The sequence below is a fragment of the Ambystoma mexicanum genome, chromosome 7p, assembly GCF_040938575.1.
Source record: "Ambystoma mexicanum isolate Mex_15411 chromosome 7p, UKY_AmexF1_1, whole genome shotgun sequence".
Lineage (NCBI taxonomy): Eukaryota > Metazoa > Chordata > Amphibia > Caudata > Ambystomatidae > Ambystoma > Ambystoma mexicanum.
The window spans coordinates 923,999,875-924,019,745 of NC_090939.1; the positions used below are offsets into that span (position 1 = coordinate 923,999,875).

General features: G+C 43.1%; 1 protein-coding gene across 1 annotated transcript in view; it reads right to left on the reverse strand.

Moving 5' to 3' along the window:
- Positions 1 to 19,871, reverse strand: part of LOC138526450 (cell cycle control protein 50C-like) — a 218,930-nt gene that overhangs the window by 98,883 nt on the left and 100,176 nt on the right. Inside the window, exons 4-5 of the mRNA XM_069637212.1 lie at positions 18,276 to 18,375; positions 6,472 to 6,615 (exon numbers count right to left, since the gene is read on the reverse strand). Of these exons, the coding sequence (XP_069493313.1) occupies positions 6,472 to 6,615; positions 18,276 to 18,375 (244 nt within the window). The remainder of the gene's footprint in view (positions 1 to 6,471; positions 6,616 to 18,275; positions 18,376 to 19,871) is intronic.

The following is a 19,871-nucleotide window of genomic DNA, read 5'->3' on the forward strand; positions in this document are numbered from 1 at the left end:
GATTCGCTTCCTTCGTCCAGTCCCTAACAGCATTGAACGTTGCGGGTCTGGCCTTCTTTCGCAGCAATACTGATTCTAAATATTCTATTCGCACTCAAAGCTCCCATTATTCGGCCACTGAAGGTCTCATACACGTCTGGTTTGCCTATGCCAAACCGTATTAAATACAATGGCCCCAATACCATACTTAACATACATTTCATATACCAGCGACTCTTCAGGTGGCGCAACCTGGCCAGTTTCCAAAGATTATCTTCCACAGTGTAAAAATCTCACTAGGCAGAAAGACAATTTCCCAGGCATGGTCAACTCTTACCTCGCTTACCTGGGTGTTTGGACTTGCAAGTGCAACACTCTACTAATATCAGGACGTTTAAGAATCAGATCAGGGTACGACTCACCTGATCAATCAATTTGCTTCTCAAGACGCAATTCGCCCATATACAGGTGCAACCTAGAATCGCCTCGACCAGATTGTCTGGCTCAATTTGCTTCGATTCCGGGACTCTTGCCTTGATGCTCTCTGGGCGCCGCTCGTCGATCAGGGATAGGCTGTGTACAGATCTGCAGAGGAGTCTTTAATCCCTTCTGCAGTGGCGCCCCGAACACCTTCCGATCCCGGTCCGACGGCTTTGTCTTTGACTCGTCCTTGCCTTCAACGTACACGATGGAGCATCACATGGAGGGTCCCTATTCAAGCGCCATATTTGTAAGACTATATATGGAATAAAGGCACAATAACCATACACTAATGACACGCTAATCGTGAGGTTTGTTTCCCAAACAAGTCTGGTTTTATTCAGAGTAACTTGATCGGCCGATTAGGTCTCAACACCTCACGACGTGTGCTCACAAACACAGTGAGAAGAGAGAGAGTGAGCCGTTGATAAAGCAGTAACTTATATACATAATACATCATCATTGAACAGCCTTATTTGGTCCACCCATATACATGACGTGCAAGCTAGGCTTCAGTAATTGACAGTTAGGCACGTAACTTAATTTAGTCTAAACATTCTGTATTTCTAGCCGAGGTTTTGCAGAGACAGCTCACTGTTTTGGGGAACACAGGGCAATGGCACAAGGAAGGATATAATGTTCTAGCAGGGAGACACCAGCAATGTTATCTGGTTGCAGCGCTCATGGGCTAAGGGTCAGACAGTTTTGAAGCAGAGAAATACCACCCTCCATGAAGGAACACCGTTAGTTGCATATAATTCTCATTTAACTGCCTTTTACAACAGCGTTTGCAAGACAGGCTGGCACCTGGGCTTCAGATTAGCCATGGCTCTTGTACAGCTTCAAGGCTTTACCGTATAATAAAACAATGTATTCATGCAGGGTTTCACATTACTGTCTACATTGGCATTCAGAGTTCAAGCCATGGCCTCGCATCGTGTGTGAGTCTGAAGCACAGAATATGTTTTGCAAAGCGTTACAGAAAAAGAAAATGGCGGACAATTGCAAAATGGATTCCCACTGGCCACATTCAGGTTTCATGGTTCACGGTGTTCGTTACATGATGCAATTTTCTTACGCCCAACATATATAAGTCCAAGTCATCTTCATCAGTTATTAGAACCACAGTACCCTTTTGGTTCTCAAACTATAAGGCTCTTCATTACATGGCCCTCAACAATTGGTTGGCATGCTTGTGCCCTTCTGATACATTTGTTTCACTAACAGCATGTAAAATCATACTCCAGGTCTCAGGAGGTGCACATGACTTTACCACCCCACCCAATTATCCCACCATCTCTCATCACCCATGCCTTCTGCCATGTAGATTGTCTTTGAACTTGGTCTTGCAATGTATTCTCATCTCTGGGAAGTACAGGCACATGCTTATCATAGTACTGGACTGCATGCCCAACTTCTATTTCCATCCTTGGCTCACGTGACAGGAGACCGCAATACAGCCCATTTTGCAGAATTTAATAGTCTTGAATTAATAAACTTGACACTCATGGTGTTTTTTCTCTGTACCTTAACAAGGAGTGATCCAGTTTCTCGCGTTCACTGTTCTTCCAGTATAGATAACCAGTCATAGCTGCCTTCTGTCTTGACAACAGGCCAGACTGCCCTTCTCAATTCCTCCATGCTCCCAGCTAATTCTGTGCTGCGGCACAGCTTTTAGCTCTTCTTTTCAGGGTTTGAGCGTACTAAAATTGTGACACCAATGTCCAGCTTCTATATAATGGCGGCTCCGCATGCAGTCTATTCGCAACGTCTAGGCAGCTTCTATGATCACTTGATCTACTTGCGTTGCTGCAGCTGTAAAGTTATTAAAGGATTTACATTTTCTATAGTGCTCTTCAGACTTCCAATCTTCGTTTCGCACATGAAAGGTTACTAGATTCTTTACTTCATCATCAGTTTCTGTAAGGTCCATACATTCTTGTTGTCAGCCAGTCTTCTCAGAGCGTCACGCTCGTTTCTTGTGACATCATCAACTTCTTTTTCATATTCCTTCAGGGTTCTCCTCCAAATTGATTGTTATCTCTTTGGGAATACATATGATAGGGTTTTCTATGTGGATATCTTTTCTCAAAGATTTGATGTGGAATAGTCACAACTGCTGGTGTCAAACATGGCACAATTTCAGGCTGCCAGCATACAGGTAGTAGGGGGGCCGGACTTCCTCTAGGGGCAGTTGATTGCTCCTCTCCAAATTGGGTTTCATTATATTAGGCAGCATCAATACAAGCGTTCCAGCTGATGACACGTCTTATGATGATTATTTACTGGACGAGATTTCATACTAGGCACGTTCTTAAACAAGCAACATATAATCAAAAAGGTATTAAATGGTTGGATGTATTGAATCGCTATGGCCTAATAATATTAAATGAGCGATGTCTGCGGGGCATTCTTGGACAATATACCAGGGTTAGTAGCAGCACAGTGTCACTAGTAGACTACATATTTATTTCTGTATATTTATATCAGGAATATATGGAATTATATATCGAACATAGGGTAGATAGTGACCAGCATGCAACATTGAGCACTAAATCTAATTACCCCAATACAACTAACACAGTTATTTTGACTCTTATCGAATGTATTCAGAACTATGAACAAATAATTAGTTGAATCATGCACAGCCTTGAGGAAAGGAATGTACAAAATAGGAGCGATCCCTGTAGACCAAGCTACCTATGTAGATTTGACAGAGCAATTGCTGAAGCTAAACGTATATTGAGGTGAACATGACATCTATATGAAATAATACCATGCCTATAATGTCTCGGGCTGACATTAAAATTAGAAGAGCTTGCGATAGGAAATATTTAGAAGAGCTTGCGATAGGAAATATTTAGAAGAGCTTGCGATAGGAAATATTTAGAAGAGCTTGCGATAGGAAATATTTAGAAGAGCTTGCGATAGGAAATATTTGAAGAAGCCTCAGGCTCGGAGGAAAATCAGAACAACTCCTGGAATTTATTTTTATTAGTCAATAGGCATGAAGTGGATTCAAAAATGAAGGGAGCTGCCCCTAAAGAAGACTGGGAACATTATATTCAGGGGAGAATTGGTGCTGTTCTGGCAGAATCTGACTTTAATGGTCAGGCTAGGGAAATCTGGCTGTATAGACACTCTGCCTTGGTACAAGGAATGTCATCATTGAAATCAACCACTCAGGAGCCCCTGGGCCTGATGGCCTGTGCACCACCCTGTTACAATGTAGCCCTACTTTATAGGGAGAATTGTTCAATGAGATATTTATCAATATCAGCATCTCTGGTAAATCCTTTAGAGTTGGAGGAAGAGTAGAATAGTGCCTGTGTTAAAACGAGGGCCTAGAAATCTTCCATAGAGTTACAGAATACTGTCCATGTTGGATGATCCATACAAAACCTTTTGTAGGGGGTTATTTGAAGGAGACCACTGAGTGGATGACATATTCAGGGGTCCATCCGTTTAACCAAACTGGTTTTAAAAAGGGAACATCCACTCTAGATAAACTCCTAGCATTGATTCCCTGTTATATGTCCTGGAGGACGTATAACAACGCTGTTTATGTCGCTTTCATTGATCTCAGTGCAGCCTATAGCACAGTGCAAAGAAATCTGCTATGGGCCAATTGAGCATGCCGAAGGTCCTACTAAAGAAGATCTTTCTGCTGTCTGATCATACCTCACAGAGACGATTCACCTATACCGACACCAAGAACTAGCAAGGCATGCAGATGTAAATATTGAGTGTGAAGAAATATTGCAGATTCGCACCCAGTGTCTGGGGGAATACAACATGGATACATTCCTTAAAATGAAGAACCAAGATTTTCTGGAAAAATCTGTGTAGGTGCCCTCAGGAGACCACCGAAAAATGTTCAATAAGGGATTCAACTATCACCAGACAGCTAATCAGACAGCACATAACCTTCCCCAACTAAAGAAGGTTAAGAGTAAAATTGAACCAGTGCACACAACCAATACAAGACACTTTATGAACACTGATGAAGGAATGCAGCTCAGCAACTAGTCATTCCTTGTCCTGAGGGCGAGTGTAGGTTTTGGCATAAAAAATATGCCAATGGGCACGGCCTGAAACACGTGTCGACAAAAAGATTCATCAGTTGTCAATTTTTGGGTAATTTACGATACGTTTAGCGTGTAATGATATAGATCGATGGGAAATGAATGTGTATGTAAGAGTTGTATGCATGGATTGATTTAAGGTGGGAGACTTTTATGTAGATGGTATATATTTTTATACAGTGTTGTAAAAGTGCCAATAGTGCTTAACTGAATCGAACTTAATAAATAAAAAAAGCAATAGAAATTGAAGGTCGTGGTACTTAATACTGCATGGACTTTTTAACACTAAAATGATAGTGTCTTTTTGTCCTGTCTTGCATAAACTGGTCTTGACCATTTCTTTTTTTATAAATGTTATGAGAGCCTGCATGGACGTGACTAAATCAGACAAGCCTATCTATATTTCTTGAGCATACCTCAGTAAATGTCAGAATGAATCAAGAAGGGTGTCTGACAAATGATGCTCCAACATATAACTACCTAAGGAAAAAATATGCCTTTGCTCTGACACTCTTTAATTTATATCTAGCTGATTTGAACACCACCCTGAGTATTGAGGCAGAAAATCTACCAAGACTAGGGAACAAAAAGATTCAGTGGTTAGGGTATGCAGATGATCTGATTTTATGAGACACCTACCCTACGGGACTGCATAAACAGTTAACATCTCTCAAAACCTATGCAAGGAATAATAGCCTAAAGATCAATACTGACAAATCAAAAATGAGGATCTTTATGAATATTTCCCCCAAAAAGAAGAAGCCAACAAGATGGTGACTAAATAAACAAATTGTTGAAATGGTCACACATTACAAATATCTAGGGGTACTAATAGCTTAGTAGGTTGAATTGGAATGGGCAAATGCAACATGGTTGGTGGTCTGCCAAACTGCAAGTTAGAAGCACAACGAGATTTGCGGTAAGGCATTCTAGATATTCCATCATGGCATTGTGCAAGGTGTATTTGCAAAATATCAGGCTCGCAGATGCCTTTGGAGCAGAGGCATGGGGAAATTAAGCAAGTGTATGAATTAAAGAACGTTAATGCTTATTGCCTTAACCCATGGGGCTACCCACCTGCCTACCAGTAGCATATCTACGTGCTGAACTGGGGTTTACATCGATGGAAACACACAACATGATAGGCAGATTGAGAATGTACTGCAAGTTTCTAAATGCTACTACCAATACATTGCTATACCATTTGGCAAAGGGACCCCAAGAACTTCCAAACTGCTGTAGGGGGACTACACACGACTATATCATAAACACGGTGGTAAATGGCATACACTGCACAATTTAGATGACGTGTTGCTTAAGGAAACTGATATCTAGTCTAGCATAAAAATGTTCATGTGCGAAACTGACCCTGAACAAAACACCATCAACTTGGCTACTAAGTCCAAGAGTTATGAATATCTATAGAATAGCAATCACACCTAAATATTTGTTGAAATTTCCTAAATCTAGAATTAGAGAGCACTAAGGACTTGTAGATATTGTAATGTATTACAGTTATAATGTATTTGACATTTATTGTTGAAATGTCAGTGTTTTGATACTTTACGTACATGCGTATGCAATATACAACATGTCGTAATAAACTTTTAGGAGAATAGTATGATCTGGTGCACATATATGGAAAGAAAGAATTTGAATTTGCTGTATCACTTGACTCGGTTACGTGTGAAATTAAAAATCTGATCAATTGTTAATTTAGTTCGTACTTTTGATATGAAATAGATTTATTTTAATTGGTCTTCTTTTATGTTGTATATAAAGCTTTATTGACTACATTACACTTAAAAACTACTTGAAACAAATAAAAAACAATATAAACACATAGAGGCATACACTTGAAAAGATATCATTATATAAATGTACTATTGAGGTTAAAGAATTCCTTTTAGTAATTTAAAGGTTTTACCTTTAAAGGCCTCACGAAGATCGCCTTTTGGATCTGGATTTTCGAACTTCACATTTTTATCTGACCACCAACTATTTCCATTTCGCACCAAAGGAACCGTCATCGTATGTGCTGCATCAGGATAGTAATACAGGAGAATACTGTCTGCAAAAGAGCACATTGAGAATGCTATAAACAATGCAGGGGCTATAAGCCAATCTAATAGCATGGACAATGTTTTTCTTCATTGAGATTCCGCCATAGTTATCATAGGCAAATAAAATGTCTTGGCCGGAGAGTACACATAATCCAGCCTGCTTTATTGTCCGCCTTGGTCCAGGTTCTAGTCATTCGGTCATTTAACATTCTATAAATGAGTTTCAAATAATATATTTATATATATATATATATCTGAAAGGATTTCTCTGCATGGGGGGACTTCACATAGACATGCAAGCACGTTGCCCTGAATGCACAAATTCACACAGATACATACACACAGCTATGCCGCCTCACAGGACCCCACACAACCCTAGAAACTGGAACAGGGTCCCAGCGCACCAAAACAGCTCAAGAACATGGAGCAGCACCACAGTTATGGAATGGAGTTAAATGTCATCCCAGAAAACCAAGCACCGCCCCAGTGGACCCCCACTGCCCCAGCAGAGTGGACGAGGAAGCGTGGAGTCTCGAGACCTGTGGCAACAGTAGGGAACAGTGGGCATGGGACCACAGACAGTACATTAAATCAGCATGAAATCCCTTTTACATACCTGTTGCAGCAGCGCTGCTCAAGTTCCTCTATGGGACCAAGTCCCCTGCCTAACCCTTTCTGTGGAAGGTGGTCTAGCTATGGGAGTGGATGCTTCTACCGTGGGCAGCATCAGGTAGATACCTTGGATACTTTGAACATGCCACTCACAGGAGGCGGGTTTTTGAAACATGAGACCAGCTTGGGGTATTGTTCGTGTGAGGGACACTAACTTAATTTATTAGTGCTTAGTGCTCATATAGCCTCCAACTGCACCTCTCTGAGACCCTTATCGCTAGCCACACTTTCACAGTCCTTGGCGTCTGCCGTCAACTGCCTTGCTCCATTGAAACTCACTCAAGGCCGCAGACTACCGTCTCAGCCCTGGTTCACTGATCTACTAAAAAATGCTCGTCTTAAACTTAGACAAGCCGAACGTAAGTGGCAGATTAATTACAATCCAGCGCTTAGAGACCTATACAAGATCAGTCTCTCTACCTATCTAGCCAGCGTTAAACTTGCTAAATCTACGTTTTTTGCTCAGAAAATTGAAAATGCCTTACTTAAGCCGAAAACTCCATTTTCTATTGTTCACTCTCTTGTTTCCTCTGAATCACTGACCTCTATGGTTAAGCCATCACAAAAACTTTGCAACAACCTTGCATCTTTTTTCTCCACTAAAATTGATGTGATTAGATCAAACATTGCTAAATCCTTGATGACACTGCCTCCTGACACCACCAGCTTTGTGCCCCCCACTCTACTGATTCTTCTCCCAGCTGGTCGACCTTCCCTCTGTTTAGTGAGGTAGAAGTCCTGGCAGCTATATTAAAGATTATATCTTCCTCCTCTGAGGATGTCATTCCTGCTATCATCATGAAAACGATAGCCTCTGACATTTTGGCTGAAATCACTGCGGCTATTAATAACTCCTGCCAATCCGGACTGGTCCCCCCGGAATTGAAATCTGCCAGGGTTATCCCTCTCCTCAAGAAGCCCTCTCTTGATCCCACCGTCCCTGCCAATTTCCGCCCTATCTCTCTACTCCCATTCCTGGCTAAACTCTTGGAATCTCTGGTCACGCCTCTTCTGTCCTCCTTCTTGCTATCTTCTAACATTTTTAACCATACACAGGCAGGTTTTAGGCTATGAAGAGGGACGGAAAGCGTGCTTGTCTCAATACAAGACGATATGTCCAGACTAGTCGATGCGGGCGGAGTAGGGGCTCTGATCCTGCTAGATTTGTCTGCCGCTTTTGACACGGTGGACCATTCTATCCTTTTATCCCGCCTTGCACAGATTGGGATCTCCGGTTCTGTTCTTGCTTGGTTTACTTCTTTTCTTTCAGATCGCACCCAGACTCTCGTCATGCCCCCCTTTCTCTCTGGCCCCTGTGTCCTTACCTGTGGTGTCCCTCAGGGATCCTCTCTTTCCCCGATTTTGTTCAACATTTATATCTGGGCACTGGTCTGCCTTATTCGCTCCTATGGACTTAACTGTTATTCCTATGCTGATGACACCCAAATCCTGATCTGGCTTGATCAGGATCAATCCGTGGTCTCAGCTTGCCTTCATGATTGCCTTAAAGCAGTCGCTGTCTGGATGGACCAAAACTGGCTTAAGCTCAATGGCGATAAAACGGAAGTGATGCTGGTAGGCTGTCCTCCTAACCCTTCACTATGGGCAACCGCCTTTTGGCCCTCATTGTTGGGTCCATTACCCAGCCCTGTTAACAAGGTAAAGAATTTGGGGGTTATTCTCTCTGCCTCCCTCTCCATGTCAAACCAGGTTTCGACTGTCTGTCAGTCCGCCCATCATCAGATCAGGGTTTTAAAGAGGGTCCTACCTATGATCCCGGAAGCCATGCGCCCCCCGGTGGTGGCGGCGTTGGTTCTCTCATGGCTGGACTATTGTAATTCCTTGCACTTATCCCAACAACTGGCCTGCTCCAACGGCTCCAACGTATGCAAAATCTGGCAGCCAGATTGGCCACTGGCTCCCCCTATGGTGCCCATATTTCACCGGTGCTTCGCCGACTCCATTGGCTCCCTGTGGTACAGAGAGTCAAGTTTAAGTCATTATGTATTGTCCACCGGGCAATTCACGGCTTAGGAGCGGAGTTCCTTCAATCTAAATTTTCCCGATATGTTCCGGAACGTAACCTCCGCTCCTCTACAACCAACCTATTTACGGTCCCCAGGTTTAACCGGGAAAGACTTGGCGGCAGAGCCTTTTCTATTGCCGTGGCCAAGCTTTGGAACACTCTTCCATTACCACTTAAATCTTTTGCTAATTATCTGGCTTTTAGGAAAGCCTTGAAGACCACTTTGTTCTAGCTTTCTGCCCCTATTGTTTTTCCCTAGCTTGCAGCTTCCTTACTAGCGCCATGATGCCTTTGGGCGACCGTGCGCTTTATAAGTGTATGTAACATAACATAACATAACATTGTAGAAATGCTCACATATCTTTGTGGGCAGAAATGCCCCAAAAGACATGTACAATTATTAGGCCACCAACATACACTCAGAGGTCAGTTGAAATAGCTGCGCTGTTGAAAGAGAGAAAGATACACAGCCCTTTCATGGTAATTCTTAGCAGGCAATTACTGAGGCCATGGAGGGTTCCATGATGTTCATTAGGGAAAGCTGTAGACTGGCAAATCAGGAACATGCATGGCGGCAGTCGGCTCTGTGCGAGGCAGGTGGCTGAGTCCATATCTAAGATGGTAGCCTCTGCCCCTTAATGCATCAGACTGCAGTGCAGCGGCCCAGATCCCCCACTCAAATACTCACTCATAGACAAGTTGTAGTTCCAAGAATTGGCAGCCAATAGGCAAGTCCCATACCAAAAGACACATAGATACACATTTTCAGTGAACCAAAGTCCCAATTTCCAGGTTGGGGGAGGGCCAGGTCGAGTGGTGTGGGCGTTTGGAGAAGGAGCAGAAACCTATTTGAAGATGGCTAGAAGAAAGAAAGCAAGCAGGAGGCAGCGGGTTGGAGAGAGGTGGGGAATGAGAAGAGAGAGTTTCAAAAATGGGTGTATGGAGTGGAGTGGCAGAGAGGAGGACCATTAGAAGTAGGAAGGAGGAGGTTGAGAGGAGTACAAAATAAGGGAGGATGACCACCAGAAAGAGGAAGGAGCAGTGTGGAAGGAGTGGAGAGGAAGAAAACTGAACCATCATTAAGAGAAAGGGAAGGGTGAGGCAGAAGGGAAGAGGAAAGGATGACTACTAGTGAGAGGAAAGGTGAGTGGGATAGTAGTGAAGAGAAGAGGAAGAAGAGCACCAGTGATAGACGGGAGGAGAGCAAAATGAGTGGATAGGTGGAGCGAAGGAACAGCAAAGAAGGTAGGGAGGAGGAAAGACTGAGTAAGGAAGCTGGTGATCTGAGTCTAGGGATGAAGAAACATGCCCCAAGTTGAAACGGGAGTACCTGCAAGGGGTGGAGAAATGGGCACCGAAGCAGGTAGTCCCTGAAGCATCGAGGTGGTGCAGAAGGAGCAAGAGAACAGTGAGGGATTAGAGGAGGTTGCCTCAGGCACAAGCTCCTGTCATGAAATGGAGGAGTAGGGTGAAGCTGGTCTGGTGGTTGCTAGAACCAGGTCCCTAAGGCAGAGATGTGGAATTATAGGACAGGAACATCACATCACCAACACATCACCAACTGCCAACCTTGCTAGCTGTCACTGCCAGCTTTGGGCCATAACATTATTGCTCTGCCAAGGCTCTGTTTCTTCTCTGACTATAAATGAAGCGGCTTCGCCAGCAGCGCACCTTGCATAAACAACATACTTCACTGCCTCCCGAGTGATCAAGAAAGAAGTGTAGACGAACACTTCACCCAGAAACTATGGGTGGCTTTTCATTTATGACAAGTCCACAGAAGGAGTCTAGACCCAGATTCTTCAGGAGACATACAAGCGTCTTTTTCCGAAGACGCAAGTTTTGATTAATATACCCAGACTGGGAGCCTGAGACAAACACTAGCCCATTGAACGAAGAATTGGGGCACTATGTTTTAATATCATTCATACCCCTTTCCCTTCAGGATACCCCACAGTGTAACCATACCCTTATAAAAACTCAAGTTGTTTGCCAATCTTGTTGTCTGCCCTGTAAGGACAGGCTGAAAAATGCCACACGAGGTGGATTTGTATTCTCACTTTTTTAAGGAAGGGCTGGAGCAAACTCGTGCTGGTTCTAAGGGGTTTCTCTACAAACAATGGGGTCTCTCTAATGAAAACAGTGCAAAAACTAGGGTAATATAAAGGGCGGTCTCTCCTGGGGTCCGACATCATAGCATCCTAAATCGAACAGTCAAAGCCTAGTTGTGGACTCCTTGTCCCTCACGGGAATCGTAGTCTACAAACCATGTCCCAAACGATGTGGTCAACAGACATTTTCTGAAACCTAATCTTAACAAATATTCCATAATTTGGTCAACAAAAGAGTTCCCAATTCCTATTTTCAAATATTAATGCCCAAGCTAATCAAAAGCAAAGAAAAACAACTGTTCCTAGGAAGGCTCCTTCAGGAGCTTGAGTCAGGATTTTCTGTTCACCTGATATCTCTTCTAAACCCTGGGTTGCTGAGAGTTCACAATAGCTCTCTCGTTGGGTTTCTTAGGGCTCTCAGCAGGACCCTCTTGATATGATATTTAATTTGTATCGCGCCTCTTGGTCCTTGGGCGTCTCAAGATTTACAATAGCACTATCCTAGACCTAGTAATTCTCAGGATTCACAGCAGGTCCCTTCTGGTCTCTGGTTTTCTCAGGATTCACAGCAGATTAATGGGTATCTCCCCCACACACATTTCAGGGTCTTTTTCGAGCAGCCCATACAATGTCACCCTACTGGCGTGGTCTGGTTTCCTCTTCTGCTCCTCTCCCAGGGACTGCTGATCGGAAGCCTTAGTTCTCAGCCAGGGCTTTGGGAGGTTCTTATAATACACCTCTGTCAAGTCTGGTTCCTCAGGGCTTCCAGTTCCTCGAAGCTTCCAGTCTCTCCTTCCAAACCCTCCAGGCATTGGACTTACTTCTTCGAGGCACTGGACTCCTTAATGTCTCTTCATAATGCTGCCTTCTTCCAGGCAGTCATCTTCATCGGGGAGTGGAAGCCAATACATATGCTTTTTCATGGATCCTCTCACTTTCTGATCTTTCCCAGCCAGTGTTATACACCCAGGGCTGGGGACGGCTTTCTAAGATTTCCTATGACAGATTATTCCCAATGTGCATTTCAAATCACCCTCGTCATAGATTAGTCCCGGGGCACTCTTAATTTCATTAATTCACATAGGAAAGAACGGGGGTAGATAATATATCTCCACTACCGAAGCAGGATTATGCCCGCCCCTGGGTATACCGAGCTCAATAACGTAGCTGGAGGCCAACCTCATCCCCCGGCTCAGATACTAGACAGTCAGGAAAGGGAAGAGAAGTTAAACCACCCAATGGACGACCAACAGTAAATAGATAGAAAGAAGCTGGTTAATGATAATAAAACACTGTTATCAATCTGGGGACAATGCTCACTGAACCAGGGGTACTACGCCAATTAATCTGCTGATCCAGCCACAGTATCACCATAAAAACTAGACAATCAAGTAAACCTAGAGAGAGAATATACCAACCCAATAGGACTATCTGATACATAAACTAAACTACAGGGATATGAGACATACAACCCACTAACAAAAACCTCTAATTTCTGCTTACTTAATGCACCCAAAACCCACACAACCACCTCTCTCATAGCAACCCGCACAGACTTCACCACACCGCAAAAACAAACAACCAACACATAGATCGCAACAACAGCACGGGAGGACCCGCTTCGATCCTACTTGCACACCCAAGCTCAGCGCATGGTGAAAACCGAACTGAAGCTGCCAAAAGTACACCACCTCTCACTTTCCTACGCCCTCTTCACCCACTAACCCATCCGATCACCTTTGGTTTACAGATCTGCCTGAGCGCCTGGAGACCAACTCCGTTGGTGACAGTGCGCTATACAAATACCTTTAACATTAACATTAATATTATGTGATTAATAGTCCAAGTCAGTATTATCCTGTGGTTTGTGAGCACTGGAGGTTCATGCTGACTATTCCTCTCCCAGTTGCAAGGCTCGTGTTCCATTTCAGGAGCCATTATGACCCTTGTTCAGGCATTCTGGTACTGAGTCTTCAGGATTAGAGCACACATGGCTTCCTCGGGGGATGGTTGACAGATCTCTGTGGAAACAGCAAGCATTCAGGCTGCCTCCTCATCCACTCTCTTGGAGGCACATCGGGTTGCGGCCGGACCAGGACAGGTCATTGTGGCTCACTTCTCCCACATGTCAGAATGGGGGTCAAACCCTGCTGTGAGTCTTGTATTGGGGTTTGAGGCCTGCAGTCCAATTGGTCCAATTGCAAGGCCAGCGGCTCAAGAAGGGAGTTTGACTGACCTATCAGAAGCCCGGAGCTATTCTAAAATGGGTTTGGAAGCCTTTAAAAGGTCCAGCTTGCTTCTTGCTTCCTTTGACAGTTTTGTTTCTCTGTCAAAAGAGCAGTGGAACAAACAGGTGCACAAATTGGTGGTTTTGAAGGAGATTTGGAGTGCCCTTGGCAAAGGTAGGGACGTTTTGGAGTGTTTTGGAGGCGTTTGTTAGTAATTTGTGGTGTTTTGGGTGTTTGTTGATGCCTGTTTTCTGCTTGCGTGTGTTCTTTTGTGTGTTCTTTTGGCCCCATCTCTAATCTTCTTTTTTTTAACCCTATTCCCTTTTAAAATGAAAACAAAATGCTCTTGTACTTTTCCTGTTTCCTTTGTGCCACCCAAAAATAAAAAAAATAAATATTTGTCCTTCTCCTATGTCTAGTAAATGCACGTGGGGTCGTCAGTGCTATGGCGTTCTCCTTCTGGTAAATGCATATGTGGTCAACAAATAAAAACTGTTGCTCTAGTGCACACCTTCAATTTCAAGGATTCCAGAAAAACGAGATTAATAAAAGATTTCGGTTATTTTATAAATAGATTTGGGTGCTCGGGGCGCTGGGGAGTGTAATCCGGGTCACAAAGGACGTGCATATCAATGTGAAAATATTAGTATCCTAGAAATAAAGATGCTACTAACCCCTGCGCCTTTCTCCTGAAAAATGGAGCACTATCTCCAGAAAACTTTTGAGCTTAATAACTTATTTATTTTGTTCAATATCTTGTTCCAATGTATAAATCCCACTTGAAATATTAAGATAAAAACAAGACACACTTATTAAAAGCTGAAGTGCCTAATAAATATGTTTTTTGAATTAACATAGTTGTTATTAATACGCGGATAACGTGTAACGTATAACTCCCTGAATCATCACCCAGGAATAGTGAGGGTCTGCCTGACTTGTTGATTGCCATACCTTATGTTGACAATCTCTACCAGAATGCATATAATGTCCTCCTGGAAACTGTAGCAGACATACAGGCATAGGAAGATTCCTGGGCAAAGAAGTCTGCATAGTGAGGAGATTGCTAGCCGAACACGTGCCACTCTCAAACTCGTGGCAAGAGGAGTTGTAACTTGTAGGAGAAGTGTGATTGCCCGCTGTTTAGTGCCAAGAAATTAGGTGATTTCAAATTCCACATAAAAGCACTTTGTATCGAGCTTCAACCAGAGGCAATGCAACTCTAAAAATGTGCAAGTCTGTCCAGAGACGATGTGTTTTTTTGACTTCCAGTAGTGCCTTTTCCCACGCAAAGCTTTTTTGTAATGATTGAACTCTTCACTGAGTAATGCCACAAGCATCAGCCCTCATTTGCCATGGCCAAAAGGCAGCATCTAGTGGACCAAGCTCCAGAAATGACTCCTCGAGATCCCTGACTTGGATGGCTGGTGGCTGGGTATCCTGCCTTGGACTGCGGACGTGCCTTACTTCACCTTGTGCATTTACAGGGTGGTGTTATCCCAGTGCACACACCCAATGACTTTGAAATGAATCCTCAATACTTGTTTTTCAAGCATCATTTAATTGTAGATGACCTAATTTGAGAGCGTGCACTTTAAACAAATCTTGCTCTTATACAACATTTCAAAATCCATTATCTCTTTTTCAAGTACTTTTGAATCAAAATAAACATTTGTTGGCAACGGATAAAAGAAAACACAGACAAAACATGAACTAAAATAAATCAAAATTAAGTTGATTCATTAAAGTTCATTATCACCCAAAAAATCCTCAATTAATGTTCTCATTCACCCCAAAGAGGTTTAGACTCTGAAGCTTGAACATCCACATATCTTGTTGGTGTTTGAGTCTTTTAGGTCACGTGGAATGTGACCTAGAACTCTGCATCTAAATTTTTAACTATTTTTTGAAATTCTCTAGAGCTGAGCAACACTTCTTATTATGATTCCTGATATGCTGTAATCTATTACTCTACCTTTACATCTCTTGGTGGTTTCATTGACATGCACTTTCCACGTGGAAACCTCAGAATATATAAACAAAATTCATAAGAGAAGTAGCAACATGACAACAATCAATATTTTCTGCCATATGTGAATTAGTCAGACATTCATATTCTACTATGTTACTGTAACAAGTTCACTTCAAGCAATACACTGAAATGTGCCTTTCTTTGAGATAGCCAAAAGACTTTAAGTGTTCTACAGATTTGAAATATCAGCTGTCATTATCATTTGCTATGTTAGTCTTTCTTTTGTAGGCACATATTCTGTCTCTATAATTCTCTCAGAATGCCTGTGCATTGAGTACCGGGCATGCTCACACAGAGACCCAGCCCTCCTCTTTGAAAATTATCTGGAAATCAGAATCACATTCTGATCACATCTCAGCTACCAGGCGTGAAGTCCTCTGGCTCCGCATTAAAGTCTGCAATTAATTTAAAACACTGGCCATCGCCCACCATTATGATTACAAACAGGCTCCCTATACCATCCATTAGTGTGCCCTCTAAGATCTTCCGCCAGCCTCAGCCTGTTCACTCCCAGATACAAAAGCAAAAGAGCTGGTGGCTCGAGTTTCGGCGTGACAGTGCCCTCCCTCTGGAACTCTCTCCCAGCCAATACCATAAATGAGCGCAACTATCAAGCATTCAGAAAATTGGGGAACACTTGGCTGTTTAACACATATGACTAATGCCATTCTTACCTGCTATGTATGTTTCTCCTGATTGCTTACCCTGACTTCTGTACAAACGTTGTGATTCTCACAGGTTTTGACGTTACACAAATGGAATAAATAAATAAGTCAAAATAATTATTCAAAATGCCAAGGGGGTACCAATGGAGTAATGGATGTCACAGCCACTTAAACCTAAAATACAAAACATGGGGGTGCCAAAATCTCTCCTATATAAAGCAGAACATCTGTTAGTTTGGTCCTTATAAAAATCCACACCGTACCACCAAGCTGCACCAAATTCTGCATAGTTGCCTCTAGGACTTTACGGACATTACTGGCTACCTGAAATGTGGACACCTCACCCCTTTCCCTGGATTTCAGCCCCTTCACACATGAGATAGTTGCCTGAAATCTGTGAAACATCAATGTGGTCGTGGGAGGACCTGTCAAAGCTTGATTTGAGGGACAAAACTCAAAGGTGCCTATGATACATAGGGACCTTGAAAACCATGTTTCAAGGCCCTAGTACTCACCGTTTCCAAGATATTTGCAACGCAATGCACTGCACCGTGCCACGGTGAGGCGACAGGTGGGCAGAGCGCACAGAAGGTCCCAGTTTGCTGCTGAACGCCAACTCTCAGCTCCCCTCCATGTCTACTCAAAGGTATGACAGCTAGCCACACACGCCCTATCTCAGTGCAGTTTACTTCAGAGTGCAAAGCACATTAAGCGATGAGCGGCTCGGAACAGCGACCTACAGGATCATTGATTTTCAACAAATGATGACAGCGTTATCATGTCTGTCTATAGAACCTGTGCAGAGTACGGGTACTTTTCGCAAATGAGTATATATAGTTCAGAGTTACAAAAGTTTTAATGTTAGGGTGAGTGTTGTGAAAAATTAAATGAGCACCAAACCTAGTGTGTATTATATACTTGTGAAACTATGTGTGCCAACATGTAATGGCTAAAATGGTATCATAAGAATATACATTACATTTTATTGGGATACTGTGACAATTAAAGGGCCGATAAAACAATACAATTGTGTTCTGGGAAACCCATACATGAGTAGTCATTATTTTGCCAAGCAGTTGGCTTCTCTGGGGTGGCTAGCTATTGAGCTAGGGCGCTTAAGGTCAGAGAACAGGGAGAGGGATTTTTTTTTGTTTCTTGTAAAACAATATGACTGAATTTTGTATTGGCGTAGATTAGGGTAAATAAAATGAGAACCCTCTGTTTAATTCTTTCTTGCATTCAAACTATGTCTTAATCAAAGTCACCTACTGTCAGTTAAGTTAATATAAGGTATGGTAAGCAAAGCTTGTCTAATGTATGCTACCTTTTTAATATTTTTTTACAACCATATATTGTGTAAACCTTTAATAAGGGGTTAAAAGTACAGTCTATGCTGATTTTACAAAGAAAATAAGTTGTGGGACACACCTTATTACCACTGACATGCTCGAATGTAACAATTGCTCTGAGAAAAACTGGGAGAAGGAAAATATGTCTCCATGTCTTTACACATGTGCATTAAAATCTGTATGTATCAGTGCATTTGAATCTGTGCACTTTAAGGAAAAAGGGCAGCACACCCTGTACCCCTTCGGGTAGTGGCTATTGCAAAGGACACACTTATTTGAACTGTGTAAATATATAAGAAGGTCTAAAATGTACAGATACATTTTACATTATATGAATTTTAAAATGTGGTCTTGGTGATCAACATCCAAAATTAAACTCTTAAACTCAGTATTTCATTGAATGAGAATTAAGAAGATCCACAATGTTGGATTCACAGATGAGCATAATCTGATATAAATGCAAACACACAAATGTACCAATTCAAATGCATACAAATGTAAATGCAGTAATGCAAAGACATTTCACTAAAAATACCAAACTGAAAAGAATTACTGAGTAAAATTGAAGATATTAGATGAGATGCATACCGTTAAACATGCTGTTGGCTATAGAGCCACATGGTGCCATTGGAGTTCCATCTGGGTATCTTGCAAAAGGTGCACATTTAGTGTCAAGAGTGCTGTTGTACTGTGAAAAAATATGAAAATATGTTATTAAGTCTTATTTTGTGATAAATAAGAGATTCAAATTTTGGTGTGACTATTTTGTACAGACTAAAAATAACTAATATTTGTCGTTGAGGTCTATTCTGAAAGTCGGGATTATGTACCAATCACACCCGTGAGGACTTGCTCTCAAACCTTGACTCCAACTCTCCTTCTGTTCTCATCCTCCTCAATCTGTCCTTTGCCTTCGATACAGTCACTCCACCCTCATAAATCGGCTCTGAGATACCCTGTGCAACACGGACCGGGCACTGGACTGGTTGGCCTCTTTCATCTCAAACCGGCCCTCCCAAGTTCAACTGGGCTCTTTTCTCTCTTCCATCACACTCTCTACTTGCAGCGTCACTCAGGGCTCTATCCTCTCGCTGTGGCTTTTCAACATTTACCTTGCTCCTCTTGCTCACTTGATCGCTACCTTCTCTCCTAATTTCCAGTGTTGTGCTGATGACACACAGCTTTCCTTCAAGCTTCACTCCTCTTCCTCCTCTCCTTCCTCTCTCATTCGAGACTGTCTGACTGCTATTCAGGCATGGTGTGCTGATAATGAACTTAATGCCAGTAAGACTGAGATCCTACTCATTGGTACTCCTGTCCCCTCCTTGCCTCCTACTCTCTGGCCACCCTCCTTACATCCCCTCCCCTCACCATCGTGTGAGGCTACAAACTTGGGTGTCATCTTTGACTCCTCTCTCATCTTGTCACCTCATTTCGCTTACCTTGCCAAAGAAGGCCCACCTTCAGCTTCTTCGCTTCAGAGACATTCCCCCTTATCTCACCTTCCCCCAGAACCTCAATGTCTCCAGAGCTCTGGTTCTCTCCAGGCTGGACTACTGCAACAGCCTCTTCCTAACCTTCCTCTTTCTTCCCTCTGCCCTCTTCAACTAATCCAGAATAGCAGTACAAGACCTATCCGTGGCCTCAAGCCCGGGGACTGCATCTTTCTAGCCTTAAAATCTCTCCACTGGCTCCCGGCGGTTGCAAGGATCAAATTCAATACACTCTGCATCATCCACAAGGCTTTCTAGGGCCTGGGACCTTGCCACATCAAACTCTCTCTCCCTAAATACCTCCCTGCTAGAGTCCTTCGGTCCTCTAGCTCCAACTCTTTGCAAATCAGATGTTTCCCCAAGCAGAGAGTGGAGGGTAGATCTCTTTCTTTTGAGGAGCCTCCCTCTGGAACAGCCTCCCTGCTCCTCTAAACCTTGAGCCAAACCTCCTTAAGTTCAGGAAGCTTCTCCAGACCTTCCTTTCTCCTCCTCCTTCCCTCTGCCCCTCCCTTGCTAGCATCCTCCTGCCGATGTGACTGGTTACCTGTGTCCCCCATGAGCCTTACTGGGGCTAGGCCTTCCTTGGTCCGTCTCCCCCTGCACACCTCTTACCAGCACTTGCCCTCTGGCTCCTTCTCCTGACTAGCCTACCAAGTCTGGTCCATTCAATTCCTCACATTACTGCCCCAAC